Source organism: Erithacus rubecula, assembly GCF_903797595.1.
Source record: "Erithacus rubecula genome assembly, chromosome: 5".
Lineage (NCBI taxonomy): Eukaryota > Metazoa > Chordata > Aves > Passeriformes > Muscicapidae > Erithacus > Erithacus rubecula.
Window position 1 is genome coordinate 64,710,517 of NC_136687.1, and position 19,712 is coordinate 64,730,228.

General features: G+C 38.7%; 1 protein-coding gene and 1 long non-coding RNA gene across 3 annotated transcripts in view; both read left to right on the top strand.

Annotated features, from left to right (window-relative positions):
- The window catches only part of PRDM5 (PR/SET domain 5), a 54,576-nt gene extending 49,447 nt beyond the window's left edge, over positions 1–5,129 (top strand). Inside the window, exon 16 of one of the 2 annotated variants that reach the window (XM_079307391.1) lies at positions 4,534–5,129. In XM_079307391.1, coding sequence (XP_079163517.1) covers positions 4,534–4,698 — 165 coding nt within the window. In that variant the 3' untranslated portion in view covers positions 4,699–5,129. The remainder of the gene's footprint in view (positions 1–4,533) is intronic. The other variant, XM_079307390.1, reaches the window with a different exon arrangement.
- Positions 5,130–9,258: 4,129 nt separating this feature from the next.
- LOC306802830 lies at positions 9,259–18,735 on the top strand. Its single transcript, XR_013774485.1, has 3 exons — positions 9,259–9,364; positions 18,298–18,437; positions 18,529–18,735. It is a non-coding gene; the product is annotated as an uncharacterized lncRNA (long non-coding RNA).
- Positions 18,736–19,712: the final 977 nt, after the last annotated feature.

Sequence of the window (19,712 nt, forward strand, 5' to 3'; positions counted from 1 at the left end):
GCCTCAGTGCAGCAGCAGGATTTAATTGCAGGGATATTGTGGCCTTGCACCTATTGCTTGTGGCATAGTTACACTTCACATGGATTGGATTGCCCAAGGAATGAAAGGCCATTTGGGGAATTTCATGTACCCTCTTTGCTTGCCAAGAGCCACGCACACCCGCTCATTTTATGGTTTTGGATCCCATTAGAGTTATTTTCACCATTAGTAATGCAATTTGGATGTTGCCATTTACAAGTTCTTGCTGCTTGGGTTCCTGTATGAATTGTGTGACAGGTTAATAGTTGGGGATTAGCTAGTGCAGGAAAAGGGATTTCATTTATTACTTGGAGTCTCAATGCTTCTGATGTTGAATGACACAAATATGAATTCAGAATTGCCTGTTTCTGGTGAAATTTGGTCTGATGTTTTCAACATCTGCTCACAGTCTCTTGTTGTTCAGTGAGGAAATCTGGGATGCTGTGCACGCTCTCAGGGCTGAAATGCAGTGTATCCTGTGACAGTTCATAGATCACTGTCAGGTAACCTTCATGCAGCTTGCCCCCCTTGTATACAACATCTCTCAGCTTTTGAGAGGTAGGTGGGAAGGCTGAATGTGCAGAAACTGTTGGGGGATAATGTCTTTCAGAACTATCAAATGGCAAAATTGTTGCTCACGGATTTAGGGAAAGGCATCAGAATGGATGGAGAATTAGTGTAAGTGTTTTGTTTTGTGATACTGACTCTTCATGAAGCACTCACAGGGGACTGCCAGCTCTCAGTTAAATCCTAGATGGCTCAGTCTGAGCAGCTGTAAATTTGCTCAGAAATTTATATAATTAGATGCAAAATTAGAATAACAGCTTGGCAGGAAATTTTCAAGGATCTGTTAACTGTTCTGGTTTTTAATGGATGATCTGATGTCATTTCATTGAGAATAAAATATATTAATTTCATGAAAAAGTTCAACTGAGATATTTTGCTGATGTCTACAAGTCAGGAGATTTGCTGTATTCTTCTGGGATAATCTCAGCCTGGCTCTGGATTGTACCTTGAGGATTTCTCTAACTCCATTGTCAATAACATTTTCAGCTTTCAGATTGTTATACTGTTTATCAGCTCTTGGACAGCTTGCAGTGTAAATGCAGTTTTTCCCACACTGTGAATCCAAGATTCACTGCTCTTGGATTCAGAGTGTGCTTTTGCACACTAGCTTGGTATGGTGGTTCTATTTTATTCGTTTTCCTTGCTTTTATTAGAAATAGTAGCTGTATGAAAATGTACTCCTCTGTTTCAGCTTTTCCTTCAGTTTTCCTCATGAATTAAACAGAGCTGTACTTTCCTGAGCCATAACATTTCTAGAACACCTGTGATCTGTGTCTGGTCCTAGTCCTTGGCTTGAGAATTTTTCAGTGTACCTTCAGTTACTGGTGATATTTTTTGTACTTCAAGCTTCTGCCTTGTTTCACCAAAATCACTCTTCAGAAGGAGCCTTTTGCTGGCTGCACAATGCCAAAGGCTGCTGAATTTTTGGGGTTTGGACATAACAGAAGTTGCCTCCACTGTTCATTCCTGCATGCTTCAGTCCCCCAGGTGCCCACTGTGGTCTGTTGCAAAATGCACACTTGGAGAAGGTAAAAATTCATGTTTTCAATCATTTCTCCTTATTTTGCCTGGGCTCCTGTTCTGCACATGCTGGAGACACAGTAAATGTCACCCAGAGCAGCCCATTCCTCCAGAGCTGTCTTGCACATTGCTCAATTCCAGATGTTAATGTAGAAGTTACAGGAAAACCAGTAGTGGACAATTACAGAAAAATGTCCCTATGGGGGGCATTTATTGTGGGCTACCTGATACTAAATTTCCTTTTTACACTCAAGTATTTTCACCTACAATTTTTTATGCTGCTCAAGATAGCTGTAGATGCTCTCATTATTTTTCTTAAAATGACTTGAGTGGTAATTTATGACAACAACTTCACCAAGTTCTTATCTCTGGAATACCACATACCAAATTTTTTTGTATTCTTTTAGTCTGTATTTTTGCTTTAAATAGATTTTTTTTCCAGAGTCAGAAATAAAAATCATGTCGTCTCTTCCTATCTCATTCACCTCTCTCTCAGGCACATGGTACAATCATTACAGTTCAGGATTGAGTTACATGTGAAACTAATCCTTGTGTGAGGAAGGTGCTACAGTTTATTTATGTGTCTATTCCTGTGTCTTATCAGTCAGCAAAAACATTTTCAGACCTTAATGTCTCAAAGCTCTCACATCCCACGCATCATAGTGGAAATTGAATATTCCCATTTTAAGATGGCAATTCTAATACGTGTCACCTAGAAAAGTGAAAATAACTGAAATATGGAAATAGAAATGCAATTTTTCATAGCAAATTAGGTGTCTGTCCTCTCCAGACCAGCCTGTTTTTTACTGGAGGGCCAATTGAACTTCAGTTTCTCAGAGACAATAGATTATTTTGGGGGGGCAGAAAGGTCAAGTACTGCCTATCCTGGTTTCTTTCCAGTACAGTATTTCCTTCCACTCTGCCTCTGACTGACCTTACACTTACTTTCAAATGTCAGTCTTTTCTATCCTCCCTACTTGACCAAAACTTTGATCATTCTGAAGAGGTTGATTAGAGCTCAAATGCACATTAGCAAGACTGGTTGTAAATCTGTAAAGCATCAGTCTTGCTTACAAAATTGATATACAAAGCAAACTGTTAAAAAAAATCTCCAAAACTTTTCTGCATAAGTATAGCACAGAATGTGCCATAGCTTTAATAATCTTGTGCATTCCAAGTTCTTTTTGAAGAAGGAAGGTACAGGACACATGATATGGGTTATGTGAGCAGAATAAATGAAAAAATGTACTTTGAAACTGTGTTATAAACTGTTTATTTTAGAAATGAAGAGGTGTGTGTAAGATAGACAGAATACACCCACACATCTTGTATATGTGTATTTCCCTGATTGGCCTCCTGGCTCTGAAGAAACATGGAGTATATACAAGTGTGTGACACTTGTAACACACTGGGATTTGTAGCTGTGATTAGATAAATGTTATGGGTTCCCTTTGTGTGCTCTGTGGAGGAGAAGCAGAAATGGGTGTTTGGCAAAAGCAGTGCTCAGAGCTGACCAGTGGGTGCTGTAATTGAGGTTCAGTAACAGAAGGGTGGCTGTTGCTTGGGTCTCAAAGAGCTTTATTCAGAGATTATTCACTGGGGGAAAAGCTGGGGAGCTGCAATTGCTGCAGGAAGGTCTTCAGCATTACATCATGTCATAAAATCTAAAACGTTCTAGTGCAACAGCGCACGCAGTGTGGGGAAGAATTATTTTGGGTATAAAACTTGCCTCTGGCCATTGCCATTTTATGGTTATTTAATGGTTTTGCCTTAATTGGCATGAAATCCATGTGCTGGAGGTCAAGATGATCTACTTGGAGAGTCAGTTCTTGTTGTGGTTTCAAAAGGAATCAGTCATCATTCAGCATTTGCAGTAGTTTGGTGCCAATACAAATTTAAAGCTTCATTTTTCTCAAGAGGGATTGTCCTGGGTTCCTTGAGGTTTTTTTTGCATGAAAGAGATAGTGTCTGGAATGAACACAGCATTTTAAGACTGCAAGCCTATGGATATTCATTCTTGTTTAATTGTATGACTCTTGTCTATTTCCTTTGTCAGATCAACAGCTACTTCATTGTCCTTTTTTCTTCATTTCCCTGTCAAATTCATGTTATAACATTTCCTCGCATGGTAGGTGAATGTGGCAATATAACTGCACAATTTCAGTTGAGTTCCAATTCTGACTTTTCTTTGCTCTTTTAACCTTTTGTGGTTTTCATTTTAACTTCAGTACAGAGAATTTTATAAAGTGATGGCTTTAGTATGGCAGAGTCCCTCATGCTTCTATCTATTTATTCAAATGGCAGAATGAACTGGACTGCTTGGAGTACAGTGGAGGAAGGAAAGCAGCACACCAGATAATAATGAAAAGGAGTTGCACCTTCATTTACCAGATGTCTTCCATTTTCTTGGCCAGGCAGAGAAAGGCTGGAACAATGAGGTTTCCTTTATATTAGAATTAACCTTTCTTGCAGTCTTCAGAACCTCTTCATTCTTACTCCTTCCTTCTCGTAACTGAGCAATTGGAACTGATTCTTTTGGAAGCTGCAGGTGTCATCCTGGAGGTCAGAAAGGAAGTATTTCATTTGAACTGATAGATGCTCATGATGTCTTGTCATAATTTTTGCTGCATCCCGGATAAAACAATAGCTTTACACAAGTCTGAACAAAGCACCACAAGGTGTCCTCCTTTATAGACAGCCAGCATCCTTGTGCCTGTGCTACCACTCCCAATATACAACATAAAGATGCCAGGCAGAGTAAAAATCTTCCAGGTGCTCTCTGAAGGAGTTTTTCTTCCAAAGCCCAGCTCATTTATTAAGTACTGCAGGTATGTGTGGCTGTGGCCTCAGTGATGTAACCTTAGAAGTGTTATACATGATTGAAATTTTAATACTTTGCTTGTCTTTGTCTTGTGTGCACTGCCTCAGGTTTGTGACCTGTCCTTCAGCCTGAAGAAGATGCTGATCCGGCACAAGCTGACTCACAACCCCAACCGGCCCATGGCTGAGTGCCAGCTCTGCCACAAGAAGTTTACAAGGAATGATTACCTCAAAGTGCACATGGAAAATGTCCATGGAGAAACTGACAGCTAAATACAAACTCAGTCAGAAGAGTGGATCCAAAGTGTGGTGCATTTGCAGGTGTAGGAGCTTCAGACTTTTCACCTGGCCAGTAAGCACAGTCAGGAGAAACAACTGTAATGCCTTCACATGTTATTCTTCCAGATTTTGTCAAAAATATGTTAGTAGGGAAAAAAACTCAAAGCCATTCTGATGTAAAACAGCTTGAAAATAAAAAAAAAAAATTAAAAAAAACAAAAGACCAAAGAACTTCAGAAAAATTTTATCCTCATTCAAACAAAGAAGCTTTAAGCAAACTTTTCTTTGTTAATGACATCCTTAGAAACTTAGATATTAGTAGCAGTGCCTGGAAATCCTAGACACTTACAACCAAACTCTTGGCTGTGTGCAACTGTATTTCTGTATCTAACCTACAAGGCTCCATTAAAATTATTTAATTTGAACCCACCCTGAATTTGTCATTCTAATTGACTGCTGATTGTATCCAGGCTTGTTTTATTCATATCATAATTCTACATTTTGTTGTGACACAATTTTGTCTCATTTTATTTGCAGCTTTCTCCTTACTGTATGAAACTCATTAACTTGAATTGGTTCTTGAGATGCCAAAATGTGTGGGTAGAGAGCTGTGAAAATCTGTCAACGTTCAGTATTCCTGTATGAGATTGAGGAGGATTTATTTCTTCTGGTTACACAAAACAAGAGTGAAGCAAAAATTCTGAGCAATTTAATTTTAAGTACTGTATTCATACTCATCACTGTGGCTGGCAAGGCAAGTGGAAAGATGTCTTAACAGGGTAGCTTGAGCAGCTAGAATTGTTGGGTTGACATGTATTTGATTTCCTTGAATAGCTGGTTCCCACAGTGTTTCTTTCTGCTGAATCAGATGCCCTGGATTTCTTCATACCATTTAAATACCTTTTTCTTTTTTTTTCTAAATTCTGTTCATGAGCACTGGGAAAAATACTGCTTTAAACCAAGTAACAGCCAAATTCTTCATGTTATCAGAGTGAGTTGTTTGCTGCAGAAGACTCTTCAAAAGGGTTCCCACGGGCCCTCTTGTACAGCCAGATAACCAAGAAATTCTTATCTACAAGGACAGTAAAACTGTAACTTCAGAGGGTGATTGCATGTGGAATTCCTGAGTTATCTGCAGTTAATATTAAGGCTCTGGCATTAGCAAACTGTTCAGATTCATTTTGGACCTGTCAGTGTTTTGCCAAATGAAGGGGGACATCTGTAATAGAGTTCCTGCAGATTTTGGAGAAGTGAAATTATCAAAAATTCCCTTGTTTGTGGCAACCTTCTGTGTGTGAAAGCATCCTAAGCCTTCACGCCCTATTTGCTTGCTGAGAGGTAGGAGAAACTTGGAGACTTTGCCAGTTCCATTCCACAAATCATTTGTTCATAGAAATCAAATATATTCTATGTGTCTAAGACAAATGTAGTTGAAATAAGCATTATAAAGTTGAGTAAAGAACATTTCCTTTCCTTGTTTGTAGAGATTTTATTACAATTTATCAGAACAGTTTATTTCTAGGTCCAGAAAGCCTTAATTCACTTGTAGTTACTATAAAAATAATATAATTTTAAGTATTAGATAGCAAAAGCAGCCAGTATCATATACTGAGTTGTGTGATGGCTATTTAGCTAAATGTCCTTAATTATCTCCAAGGAGAATTAAATTGGTGACTTCTTTTAAATGCCTGGGCTGGGTTACTTTTTTGTTGTTATTGTTTGCCTTTTTGACATCAGTGAAATGAAGAACTGAGTAATAGGAAAACCAAGATTCTAATTCTTTGTTTTTCAGCCTTTTATATCTTTCCTTCCATTTGGTCAGTACAAACCCAGGCACAAAGAACAGTAGAAGGAAAATAAAACACTAAAAAAAAAAACAAAACAAAAGACAAAATAAATAGTGAAGGTTTTCTAAGGAGGGACAAGTCTGTTAAAATACAAAAAAGAAAATCCTTCTGGGGAGAAAAAGAGGAGAATTTAACATATTTACATGTTTTGCATAGGCTTTTTGCCAGAAATCTGTACTGCAAAGTTGCTACATGTTTAGGGTTAATACCTGCTTTTGAGAAAAATACCTAGCTGTGGAAGTCAGTAAGTAGAGAGGAGAATGTCCTTTTGTTTTTTAATTATTTCTAGGTAAGCTACAATATATAAAGATCAATCTTTCTGTATGTAATCAGCACCAGCAGTTAAGCAGCTGAAGCTTTGATCTTATTAACGGTGTCAACAGAACAAGGGATTGACAGGATCAGTGAGGGAATTCAGACCTTCCTGAAAGGCAAACACAAGAAGCAAGTGCAGGAGGTTGCAGCCCAGCTCCAGGTGAGCATCTTTTCCATCTTGTCCTCCAGGAACTTTCCCTTTGGGCTAAAATGGCTGCAGACCTGAGCTGCTACAGAGCCAGCACCTGGCTTGGCAGCTCCAGGTCTTTGCACAGCAAGAGCTGCCCTGTTCCTTCCATGGGGACCTGAATTTCTCCCAGTCAGAGGTAATATGTTTAATATGTTTCACATTACTGAATTCATGAACTGTGTAATTGATTTTATATCCAAGGCAGACTTACCAGTATGCTAGATACTTTTATTTGAGCATAGCTTTCTTAAAAAAGAACAAAACAAAAAACAAACTAAAACAAACAGAAAGGAAAACAAAGCAAACCAGCAAACCCTTATTCTTTGAATAAAATTTTCCATTGAAAATGTCCCACTTGGTATTACCTGGAAAAAATAGAAGAATGTTCCCTTCACCTGATTTTCAGAAGTGATAAAGTTAAACCTGTTGCTCTAAAGGTAATTGTAAATTTTTTTAGTCTTGTGTTTGTGTGCTTGTTCATTAATCATCATTTATTAAAATACTGACTTTTCCATAGTAAGAGGTGCCTTGCAGAATAATATTAAAATCTAGAGGTGTTCCTCTTAAGAGTGTGTAGTCACTGCAATTTTAGAAGGTTGTAAGGAGGAGCTCAATGTGCTGCTGTCAGGGTGTGATCAGGGCACAGTATAATGTTTTCACTTCAGTTATGTACTTATTGCATTCAAGTGTTGGGATTTTCTTCACAGTGAGATTTGAAACCTGCTTATTTGGGTTTTTTAGGCAAGTGTGAGCTCAGAATATAACAGCACTTAGAGCTGTAAAGTTGTGTTCTTCAGCATGAATTCTGGCTGCTGTATATTCTGTGGTACATCAAGAAGATGGGAGAAATTGAAGTAATTTAAATTGCAGCTGAAAAGTTGTCACACATAAAGTTTCCTTGACCTAGAAAATTAATCATTGGACATTTCAACCTGGGATAGAAAGTCCTTTATATAATAGTTATTGCCTATTTAGTCCTTTTTCTCTCCTGTCCCCTTCTCTTTGTAAGCTGTTCCTGATTGTGCAATGATGTGGGCAGGGGCAGACTGAGCTGGCAGAGCGCAGTGTTTGGAAAGTGTTTGCTGCTCACTTTCCCTGAGCCCTGTTTGTTATGCTCAAGTAGCAATGTCTTGGAGTTGGCTAACATCAGCTGCCTCTCACATTACAGCAGCAGTGGGATCAGAGCTGGCCATGTTATCCAAGCTGTCATCACCCTCCAGTGGTGGGGGAAACACCTGCCTGAGTCACAAGTGCAGGAGAGACTTGATGGTCCATTGGTCTCCATGGACTCCAGCTGAGGTAGGCAGGAAAATATTCCTGGATCTCCATCACTGCACATGTCCTGGGCCTGGTACATCAGAAAAACTGAAGTACTAAGATGGAGCAACAAAAACAAAACCACTGGTGTTACTGAGTAAGACCATGAGGTCTTTCTAACAACTAGCCCAAGGAAACTTGGATTTAGGAATTATGATTCAATTTAAGAAAGAGAAAAATAGAGTTGCCACCTAGGTTTTTGAAATGGTGTGATGCCACAAGGCTTTCACAAAAAAGGTATGCATGCATATGCATGAAGTGTTATATAGGCCAGATATATAAAAGGCTAGAATGGAAAGGTGAGATCACAGTTTCATAGGGCTCTGCAAGTTTGATTGTGTGTGTGCTCCTGGATATTAGTAGAGTCTAGCTGATTTTTGGAATTTGACTCCATTGTGTCTAGGTTTTCACTAGCAGGATGTCCTGATAAGCAGGAGCTTGGTTATGTACAAATACAACCAGAAAATGTCCCAGTTTAAATCTAATATTTTGCTCAAAAAATTTAGAGCAACGAGACAAAATTGCAACCTTTTATTATTAAGTTATGTTGGTTGTATATAAATTTCCCATAAGACATCTTGCATCACAAAACATCATATGATCAGCTGTACTTCAAATATCATTGGTCATGTGTTCATAGTCTTTCTCTTTCAAATCTCTGAAACAATGGAAGTGTCTCAGCATGTTTGTACAGCAGTAGCATCAGGTAGATGTAGCACATAGTGAACTGGGAATAACTGGTTGTCTATTTTCTAATTCCATTTGTTGTATGGTTGTTCTTGGCTGAGCAATAATCAAAGAGAGGTTGTTTTCATTTATGTTTTTCTTTCAGCAAAAAGGAACCAATAATAAAAGTTGTTTTGGGTTTGTGGTTTCAGGGGGTTTTTTTTGTTATCCTTCTACAGGGAAAAGACTATAACCTCTTAAATCCACAAGTACATTTCCAGTTTACCAGCTCTTCAAACAAAACTGGGAGGAAGTGCTACAACAGGTAAGGTTGCTGTTGGAGGAGACACCTCCACTGCAGCATTAGCCAGGTTAAGTCTTTGGTACTAATGTTGTGATCATTCTCTGTGCCATGCCTGAGACTTTAAAATATTCTTTAACCAAGTTGTTCTGCTAAATTCGAGGTAATCATAAATCCACTTTGCAAGACAAGAAACACCAAAGTCCTCTCAAAAAAATGACATCTTGTTCTAAATGTTTTAAAGCATTCAAGTCCTTTTGTCTGGCATGTTCAGACTCTTTAACACAGATTATACTGTGATAAAATTTGGAGGGTTTGGTCACTACATTATCTTCTGCATCTCTGTGTAATTTGTTCCGCTTTGCCCAGTTTCAATAGTAGGTAAAGTGAAAAGTGAAAAAAAAGCTGTAAAATCAATGATTTGAGCTTTGCTTGTTTGTTTTCCCCATCCTAAATATCAGTCTGTAGAAAGCCACAAAGCTGGACATGACTCTGTACGGGTGGCAAAGGGGTTAAAATTTAACTGTACTCAATCAGAGAGACAAACTGCTGATTGGTATGTAATTCTTTTTAAACTTAGACAATTAATAGCCTATTAGAAGTAAAAGAAAAGAAGTATTATGGTTTTCCCTGGTATAAATTTGCTTTATACCAGAATGGTATCTTCCTGCTGTATATTTTAGTGGCACTAGGAATTATTTATCCTTTCAACTGCAATTGTCTAATAATCTTTTTTGAATTAGCAAGCCTTACAAAGAATCATTCAACTTAGATTTCAGGCTAACAGCTACCAGCCATGTGATTATTCAGTGTGGATGGTGAACAAGATTGTATTTTCTGAGTTGTATTAAATGTTACAAGGCAAGATTTTTCCAGAAATAGAAACTTAATAGTCAGCTCTGGAGTCCTTAGTTATGATTGTAAATTACTACTCTTGAGCATAGTACTGATCATATGTCAAGTTCTTAGTCAGGTGAATAAATGTATTAAACTTAAAAAAGCCCAACCACATGTGTGTTCGGTCCTAGCAGCCTTATTTCATAATTGCTGGTAACTTCCCTTGTGAATATAAAGACACAGTTAGTAGCTAATCCTGTAATTACAAATTTCCCATGATTAACTGTGCTGTTTCCTAAATTAGAATCTAGCAAGGTCTGCTCAGGATATGGGCTACTGTCATTTTGTCCATGTTAGCCACAGTTCACCTCTCTGTCAGTCGAGCTAAAACACATAAATGTTTTGCTTCAAAGGGTATTTTTCAGAAAGAATCTGGAGCTGCATATTTGCTGTGCACTCAAAGTGGCTGTGGCATTTGCATTTGCTTTTTCTGAAAGCAAATCCTGGCTGGATAAACTGCTTTCACTACCTCTTTTTCTGCTTGCTGTTTCTCATGCCATGTTTTGAGAAGCCCCAGACATAAAAAACAATATTTTCTAGAAACCAAGCAAAATAGATCACAGATGAATCCTTGGGTCTGTGTTTCACTTCAGACTTACCTTAGGTGAATCCACAGCTGCTATAGATTTTGGCAATACATCCTCTGAGAAAATGAAAAATGTTTTCTTGTTCTCATCTTGTACTTGCTTAACTTTGCTTTGGGAAGTTGATTTATGCTCATGTAGGAAGAAGAAATTATTACAGTAAATACATGTGCCAGAGTGTGGTTATGGAGTTCACTGTTTGCAGTAGGGACAAGCAGTATATTAAAGTTAAAAACTTTACATGTGCAGCATGCATGCACATACACAGATCAAAACATGTACATTGTAGGGAACAGTTGCTGTGAATGTGAATTAATTTTTAATAATGACTGAAGAAGGCAAATAATTTGATCATTTTAATTATCTGTGGAACCAAAGCTGGTTTCAGAACAAATGAAGAATTGCCTGAAGTTGGTTAATAGGATTCATATTTTCAGCATATGGCAAGGTTATGCTTTTAAGTAAAGGCAATCAGGAGTCTAAATGCACTATTAATAAATTCCCCCTCTCAAATGGTCAAATTCTTCTTAAACCACTGAACCAAGACAAACCAAACCACACATTTCAGAACAGCAGGAAGGTTTTGAGGCTTCTTTTGATCTGCTGCCTTTGTGTGTCTTCAGTTTACCTCTGTGTCTGCCCTCTTGTGGATTTTAAATGCATTAAATTCAGTAGATTTAAATTATCCAAATTTTAAGACTACAGGTCATTGTGATGATCTGGTGACTAATTTGCATTATCTAGAACAGAAAGGGGTGTATGTGTTCTAGGGTTCCACTGCATTTCTTCTGAATACATTATTTGACTAAAAGAATTGTTCTGCCTGCTCTCTGGTTTGGGAAGTTCTTTTGTTGTTTTTGAACCATATTTATAAAGCATTTGTTGTCATTTCTCACTCCTACTGTCAAACAATTGCTCTTCAAATCTGTCTCAGGGAACTATGAATTGATACAAAATACCACTAATGTGTGTGTGTGTGTGTGTGTATATATATTCAAAGCTTCGGGATTTTTTTCTAATGTCATAAAGTAGACAGATGAGAGCCTTCTACAACATAACACTTTTCCAATCTCACCTATAATTTCTATCTAAAATATTGCTGTGTGTACAGTGGTAGTAAATTGCTTTATAGCCAGAAGCCAGGGATCACTGCTGTGCTGAATGCATCCAGGGGGATTAGTGCAGGTGACCCTGCAAGGTAGAATTTAATAAATAATGCAGAATGTTGTTAATGTTTTTAAACAGTGCAGCTTTGAATTTTGCTACAGAAATAGGAGGAAGAGGTGTTTGTTGTTCATAGTGTGCAACAAAGAAACTCAGCTAATGTAAAATGAATGACCTATCTGATAGTGTCATTGTGTCAACACAAAATATTTTAGAGTCTTCTTATAGAGCATAACAGTCAAAGGACAAGAAGGGAGAAATGTACACTATGAGGTCAAAGTCAGAAATTGAAAAATAAGTGTGAAAAGTGAATTTTTGAGCAGAAATTGTAAATAGTTGCTGGTTTCCTCTCACTGTCCAAGGTGCTGATAGCACCTGAGACACAGAGACAAGATCTGCACCACAAAGATGGGGACCTGCCTTCTGGGACCAGTAAATCCCAGCTCAAAGGCAGATCTCACAGGCAGGTTTTGTTCTGCTCTGCACAACAGTGTGGGATGAGGAGCTGTCAGAGCCTGTCCTCCTGACAGTGCTGATACTGTGATACCCACCATGGTGACTATGGCCATCACTGAAGCATGGTCAGCTGCATTTTGGCATGAATGTTCCCCTTTATTAACATTATTAGTCTGTCATTGCATTTGAATGCTTTGTGTCATGTTCCAGAATCATTCCCCCCCCCCCCCCCATTTAATTTTGAGAAAGTAGTAAAAATATTCAAACTGTATGAAAATTCATTTCTGGATGGATTCATGTGTCATATGCTGCCTCATGTAGATGTGGTTCATAATCTCTGTGATTTTGTTGGGGTTTTTTCTGTGTTCACTTGGATGTTGCAGTATTGCAGCAGAGGCTTTAGAGGTCACTTTGGTGAAGGTGATGCTATTACAAATAGTGAAACAACATAGAAACTGAGAGAAATAAAGGTATTGAAGTAAATTTATGCAATTCTTTGGCAGAGGTCGCATAGACCACAACTCCAGGACTCAGGAAAATTCTGTTATTGTGCTGTGCCATGTTTGAAATCAAATTTCAAACGACATTCATCTCTACACATGAAAATGATCACATAAATGCTATTTTGATAATTAAGCCTTTGTTTTAGTTATTAGTATAAGTTTGTTTGTGTCCTGCTGTTCTGTGCTCTAGAATGTGTATGGAATTATTTATTCCCTACCTAGCACATATATGTGTGTATGTGTTTGCTAAGACTCCAAGGAAACATTTAAATACATGTTGCACTTCTGTGGAAGTCCATAGAATGCACATGTTTTTTTGAAAATAAGGTAGAGGCATTCAAATGCCTTGCCAAATAAGAAAGTAAGAATGTGAGAAGTTTGAGGCCGTGTTTGATGTCCTTGCTAAATAACAACTTACTTTGCAAATATCTTGGGGTTTTTTTTAAAGTGTTACTTGTTCAGAATTAGTGATAAAACCTTTTCCACATATTTTAATACTCACAACAAATTCCCTTAGTCTGCCAACATAACATTCCCATTTTGCTGAAGAAAACATAGCCTGTTGCTGTTTTTTGCATCTCAGCTTTCAGTTCTACTAAATCTTTCAGTCACTTCTCTTTACATCTCTGTTTTCAGCACATTTAGGTAATCTGTAGGGTTTTAAGTTGTTTTAGCTTGGGTCCATTGTGAGACATTAATACAGCCTTGACAAGGTCTGTGGTGTGGAACGTTTTGGTCTCCAGCACCAGTAAGAACAGATGGGGGAGCAGAGCCGTGTCTGACGTCAGGCACGCAAAAATGTGGATCTCGCCAATTAATCACTGCACACTGCTGACAAATAAGTGACAGTAATTGATGCAGCCCTTTGAGAGACAATCTGGAACTACTGCAGCCTGGGAAAGCTCATTCATTTCTTTTCCTTTCCTGAGTTAGTGGTGAATAACTGCCCTTCCTTAATTGCTGCCCAGTGTTGCTTTATAGGGTGACAGTGTCAGTGACAAGCCAGGAAGTCAGAGTCTCGTTGGAGCATTATCTGGCTAAGTCTTGTCTGCCTTCTGCTTCTGCAACTATTGATGTTTTCTTTTCAGGATACTGGCTGCCAAAGGGCTTATGCACATACACCTAAAGTGCACTTGAGTTCTTAAAGGTGTTCTGTTAGGATTTCTGTTTGACAGCCTCATTATCAAAATGTTTTCATTATTTATGTTACACTCCTAGGCTGGAGTGTCAGGGTTTCTGAGATGCCCAGTAGATTCCAGCAATAAAATCTGTGCACTCTGACTAGATCTGATTTGCACTCCGTGCTTTGTTTTTAGCTGAATTTATTTGACTTAGAGGAAAGCCAGAAAGTCTTACGGCTGTAAGAAAATGTGTAACTGTTTTAACAGGCAGTGTGCCAGACCAAGGCAACATATATTCAAACCACCGTCTGCTTCTAAGGTCCTGCTTGCAGAGTATTCCAGTTCTTGACAGCAGGGCGGGAAGTCCAAGCTCAGTCCAGAATACCAGAACAAAGATTTCTGCTGATTTTTCTCTCCAATAGGCAGTGGCTGATTCTATCACATTGAGCAAACTTTTCTTCTAGAACAATTGCCTGCCTCGGTTATTGCTGGAGTGAGGCCAAAATATTTCACTTTGGTGCAATAATATTGTTACAGCAAAAAAAGCTGCTGAGCAGAACCTGCTAGGACTGTGACATTCGTGGGTGGGGCCACCTCCCACCCAGTTGTGATTTAAATCTGCTGCCGTTTGGTTGTAATTATCAGGCTGGTTCAGATAGTGTTCACATCCCTGTTACTCCTGAAGAAATCCTCTGTTTCCTTGTCTTGCTTTCTCAGCTCCCCACTGCTGCAGAAGAACAGGTGTCCCCATCTGAGAAAAGGAGGAGGTGAATTGCTCCCACTTTCTGGACTGGGGAGCACAAGGCAGCTAATTGCCCTTTTTGCTAATAACCCAAACATTGACATCTTGCATTGAGTGAAAAAGGAGCTCCAGGAACTTAAGGTCTCTAAGCCAAGCTGGTTACATCTGTTTTACCCAAACCTCTGTAGTGATCCAGTGGAAGAACAGAATAGATAACAGTGTAGAAGTGAGGAGGGGAAAAGAGAAGAATTCTTCATGGATTCTGTGTTTCCTTTCACTAGAATCCCTTGCAGTGGCTCTGGCGCTTTAGATTTTCCGAGCCAAGAGCTGTACTTTCTCTGTGGTCACAAATGACAGATTTCTGTCATACTGTCATTTAGCCATATTTGCTTTCTGAACACAAATTTCCCTCTTTGGAGGAGGTTGAATTGTTTCCTCACAGCTTTCTTGTTGCTGGAATAACTGGTGAGTGTGCTAGCAGCAGACTGCAAGAATATTATTTTTCTCTAGCAGAAATAGTTAAAATGTGGGGCTTTGCAGGGTAGGGTGTGGAAACTGAAAAGAGAATATCTCAGAGTCCAGGTGTATGGCAAATGAGATTCAGAATGAGCTCATATTTTCATCTAAGTTGGGGTATTTTTTCGTGTGAAATAGAGGAAAATGGAATTTTAGCTGTTGCAAAAGTCCTGGCGAATGTCAGAAGTGTTTCCTTGGAATATTTTACCATTGTGTTCTCAATTCCACTTAATCTTTTATTTTAGTAGAATTCTTGGAGTAGATTAGGTATAATACAAAATCTGTTTTCTCTCTTAGCTTTTTTCCCCTCTTTGCCTTTTCCCTTTAGGTTATTGTTGCTTTTCCTTGTCACCTTCTCAGCCCTTCCTTTCCTGGCCATCTTTTCTATGTGTTTAGATCTTTCTCCAAGAAATCTGGAAAGATGCATTCATCTACTTGCAGAAGAACAAATGTGCAAAATGAGTGGTGTATTCCCTGCTGATTCACAACTTGAACCAATACTTTTCCCAGTGTTTCCACAGCCTTTCTCCAGTCACCTGCCAGATCTCCATCCCTGCTCGAGTTCTCCCTGCAGTGGCTGTGAACTGCTGTGGATTTCTAGGACAAAATGTGACCTAGTAAAATGTATCTGCAAGTTGTAGAAGCAGCAACAACTGAGATTTCCTCTTTTGCTGGCAGAGTTCATTAACTGTGTGGCTTTTTTAATCACCAGGCACTCACTCAAAATAGCCTGAACATTGTTGGAGTGTCCTTTCTGGTAGGAAGCATGACCTGCTCTCTGATACTGGGCCATCCAAAAGAATCTAGTAAATTTTAATGTGATTGTAACTTAGCCAGCATTTACATTAAAGACAACAATGATCTTCTTGTTATGGAGATCATTAATGAAACATCAGCACTGGTCTGCAAATGTGCTACCATGTTGTGATCCAGCTGAAAAAACAGCCTTGTGTAACTTGAGTATGTTGCATAACACAGGAAGAGGAAAAACAAACTAAATTTTCAGTGGCTGTTTACATTTTAACTAGATCCCAGTGAAAAGTCTACAGTGAGTAGCTTTTTGAGTAATTTAGCTTCTGTGTCCTGGAATATCTGGGAGGCCGAATGTATTTTTTCTGTCCTGTTCAGGGCTGGTATTTGTGGTTGCATTTCTCAGTGTGTTAATCTGACGTTAGAAATCCAAGCAACACTGAGTTCCACATAAGTTCATGTGGCACCATTTTTTGTTTCTGAGTGGAGAATGGGATGAGTGCTCTGCTCTGGGCCTTATGGTTGATTCAAAATCCATCTTCCTTGTGCAGTCAGGCATGTAACTTGGAAATTTACTTACCAATTGGTATCTAGAAAGATAAAAGCAGTTAGTCACATCTTGTGATGGGTAAACTCATGGGAGTATAATAATTTGCTTGCTTGATATTTTTTATCAAACTGTAGTTACAATTGCCAGTAGATTCAAGACAAACTCCTTTCACTTCAATGATGTTCTGTTTTATCTCACTGTAGAAAGGCAAAAGTTGCAAAACTCAGCAAGATTTCAGGAGGACGCAGCCAGTCAGGAAACTCTGCAGCTATTTCTTATAAGTTCAGCCATTGTCAGGTGTTAAATTCCCCTGAGGATTGTGAGTGATCTGATCCAGTGTTTGGTAACAGTTTTTAAAGTCCTCTGCTGCTCTTTATAAACTGATTTCTTGAGGAAGTTTATCTTGTTAGAAAGTTTTTGAAGGAAATTACATCCTGGTAAAAACTGAATTTAGGTAACTGAACCACAAAATGAAAATCTCGGTTCTTTCTATGGATGGTGTCAAAGTAACATATGCATGGAGTTCAAGAGACTTATGTTGACTTTCTATTAGCAGGAGATCTGTTTCTGTGACCCAGCAGAAGGGACACAGACACTGCTGACCCAAAAAAGATTGCTCAGTATCACCCAGCAGATTGATATTGCCCTACATGTGAATTATTGATGGATGGAACAGCCACACTGTGATTTGTATTTTGTATTATTAGCTGAAGAGGAAGGGAGGGTGGTGTGCAGGCTTGTTTCAGTAAATAGTGTGCAGATGGAAACTTTAAATTTCTTATGAACTGAACAGAATTGCAGGGCATACACTCATTACAGTTTCTTGTGTTATCATTAAAATTAATGGCCATATCATCTTCAGTGAAGATGTTCTGTGGTTTGGTCACCCTTCAGTGAGGGAGTGAGAGATGCAGAGGATCTGAATCCTTTCAGATGTGGCTTGGCCTTGGGGGTTTTGTGCCAGCAGGACCTCAGGGTAGGTGGTGAGAAAGCACTTAACAATGAATATAACTGCTGTATACCACAGGGCTAAAGCAGCATTCTCAACCTGTAGGATCTGCTCAAATAAACTATGTGGTATTAAATTTGCATTAAGTATTGTGACTTATTTGATCAACAGAGCTCTCCTACCTCTCCCATCCCTGTTCCCCAAGCCACAGATGCTGCAGTGGCTTTTCAATTGACTGAGGACACCACATAATTAATGGTTGCCTGGAGATTATTATTTGGATTTGGTTTAATTTAGGATTTGGCTATGTTTTTGTAATTATTTTTTCCTTTATTTTATTTTCCCCATGTGAGAATAATCTGCTTTTGATATATATTGTTACCCTTAGATTTAAAATATGTGACAATATGCAAACTATATTTCAAATGGTGCAGTACTGGCCAGTTTCCAGCCTGGGTTAGATTTATAGGATAACAGGATATTGTATTGTTTTGTGTCAGATTCTTGGAGTGACACAACACTTAGTTAATTTTCACACCACCACCACCACCACCCATCTTTCTATATATAAAACAAATGTTACAAAACTCAGCAAATAGGTGAGAGCTGGATGCTTCTTTTAAAGGGCTTATTGTTTCAGGGAAGATACTTGATCTGGAGATCTGCTGAGATTGACCCTCAGTGTGTGTGTGTTCCATTATCTTAATTTGTCTTCTACATTTCAGTAAAGCCTGGAGGTCCTTGGCAGCTGAGCTGAGGGCTGTACACACATGGTAAGACAAGTTGTCTCTGCAGTTCAGGAAGAGAGAAACAAAAGTTGGAAACCAAGAACAATTGTATAAAGCACAGCATGTGCTTGGTGAAGGTACATTTTCTGGTGTTTTATTTTTTTTTAACTTTTAAAACATACACATTATGCGGACTGAGCTTTGCTCTCTGGTTGTCCTATTTTGCAGAGCAATGTCTGGAATAAAAAAAGTTGTTTCAGTTTGGGATGTGCCACTCTGAGGAGAGATGGAGGCAGGCAGGTGCATCACTTCATTTAAAGTGTGTTTTATGATTGTCCATCCTTGAAAAAGCTGATTTTATAACCCAAGGCTCTGAATCCCAAAGTGGCAAAGGAAGGACCCCTGGGTTTCTTTATGAACCTCTGCTTTTGACATTTGCAGCCAAGATTGTCATAACAATCAGATGGGATAATTCTCCCAAAAGTGACATTAGTTTTGTGCTGCACTTTCTGTTTTATTTGGTTTTTGTCTGCTCCTCAGTTCATTCTCCTTGAAGTTTTTTTGTTTCTGAATTGGAACTGTAAAACAAAATATTAAATGATTGTTACAGTGGGAAATAACACATTAGAAATGTAAAGCAAAAAAAGGCAGCATGGTTTGTTTTATCCTCTAATTAAAGGTAGATTTTTCTTTAAAATACAAAAAAATTCTTGTTTTTGGACTGCTAAATGCCCCTAAATCCTGAAGAGTTCAATGGGAATACCTTGGAAACAGCTATGATCTAGAACTCTGAATAATTTACTGTGGCTACTTGATTCTGTGATCTATCAAAGCCACACTACAGTAATTGAAGCTGAAGCTGCTCAGCCACTGGAACTGCATAAGACAATAGGGGTCAATGTATTTCAACAGAGAAAAAGGGTTTGATCAAAGTTCTGTACCTTATCAGAAGTAATTCCCTCTTGTAACAGGAGGCTTCCTGCTGATACACATGTTTTTAACAGATACCAAAGCCTATTTTCTATTATTTTTGTGGGAGGATGTTCAACAGCCCATCCTTTAGTGGAAGAAAGTTCAAAGAAATGTCGAGCAAATGTCGCTAATCCTTTTGAGTTAGCGGTGCAAGTTCATGAGGTCACTTGTTACAGTGAGGTAATACTCAGAAAACCTCTAACAACTGAACATGTGTTGCATGTAAAGCCAGGAGCAAAGTAAACTGGAACCCTGACATGAGATTGAGCAGTGTGTATTCTGCACTCACATCAAAGCTCTCACATGCCTTGCAATCAGCCAAGGATGTGGAGCTGGTGATGTCTCTCTTTTTCTGGCTTCAGGCTCTTGGAATCCACATACTCAACTTAAGCCTCTGGAAGTTGGTCTGGGCTTGAGGAGATTTAGTGTTAATGGCACCA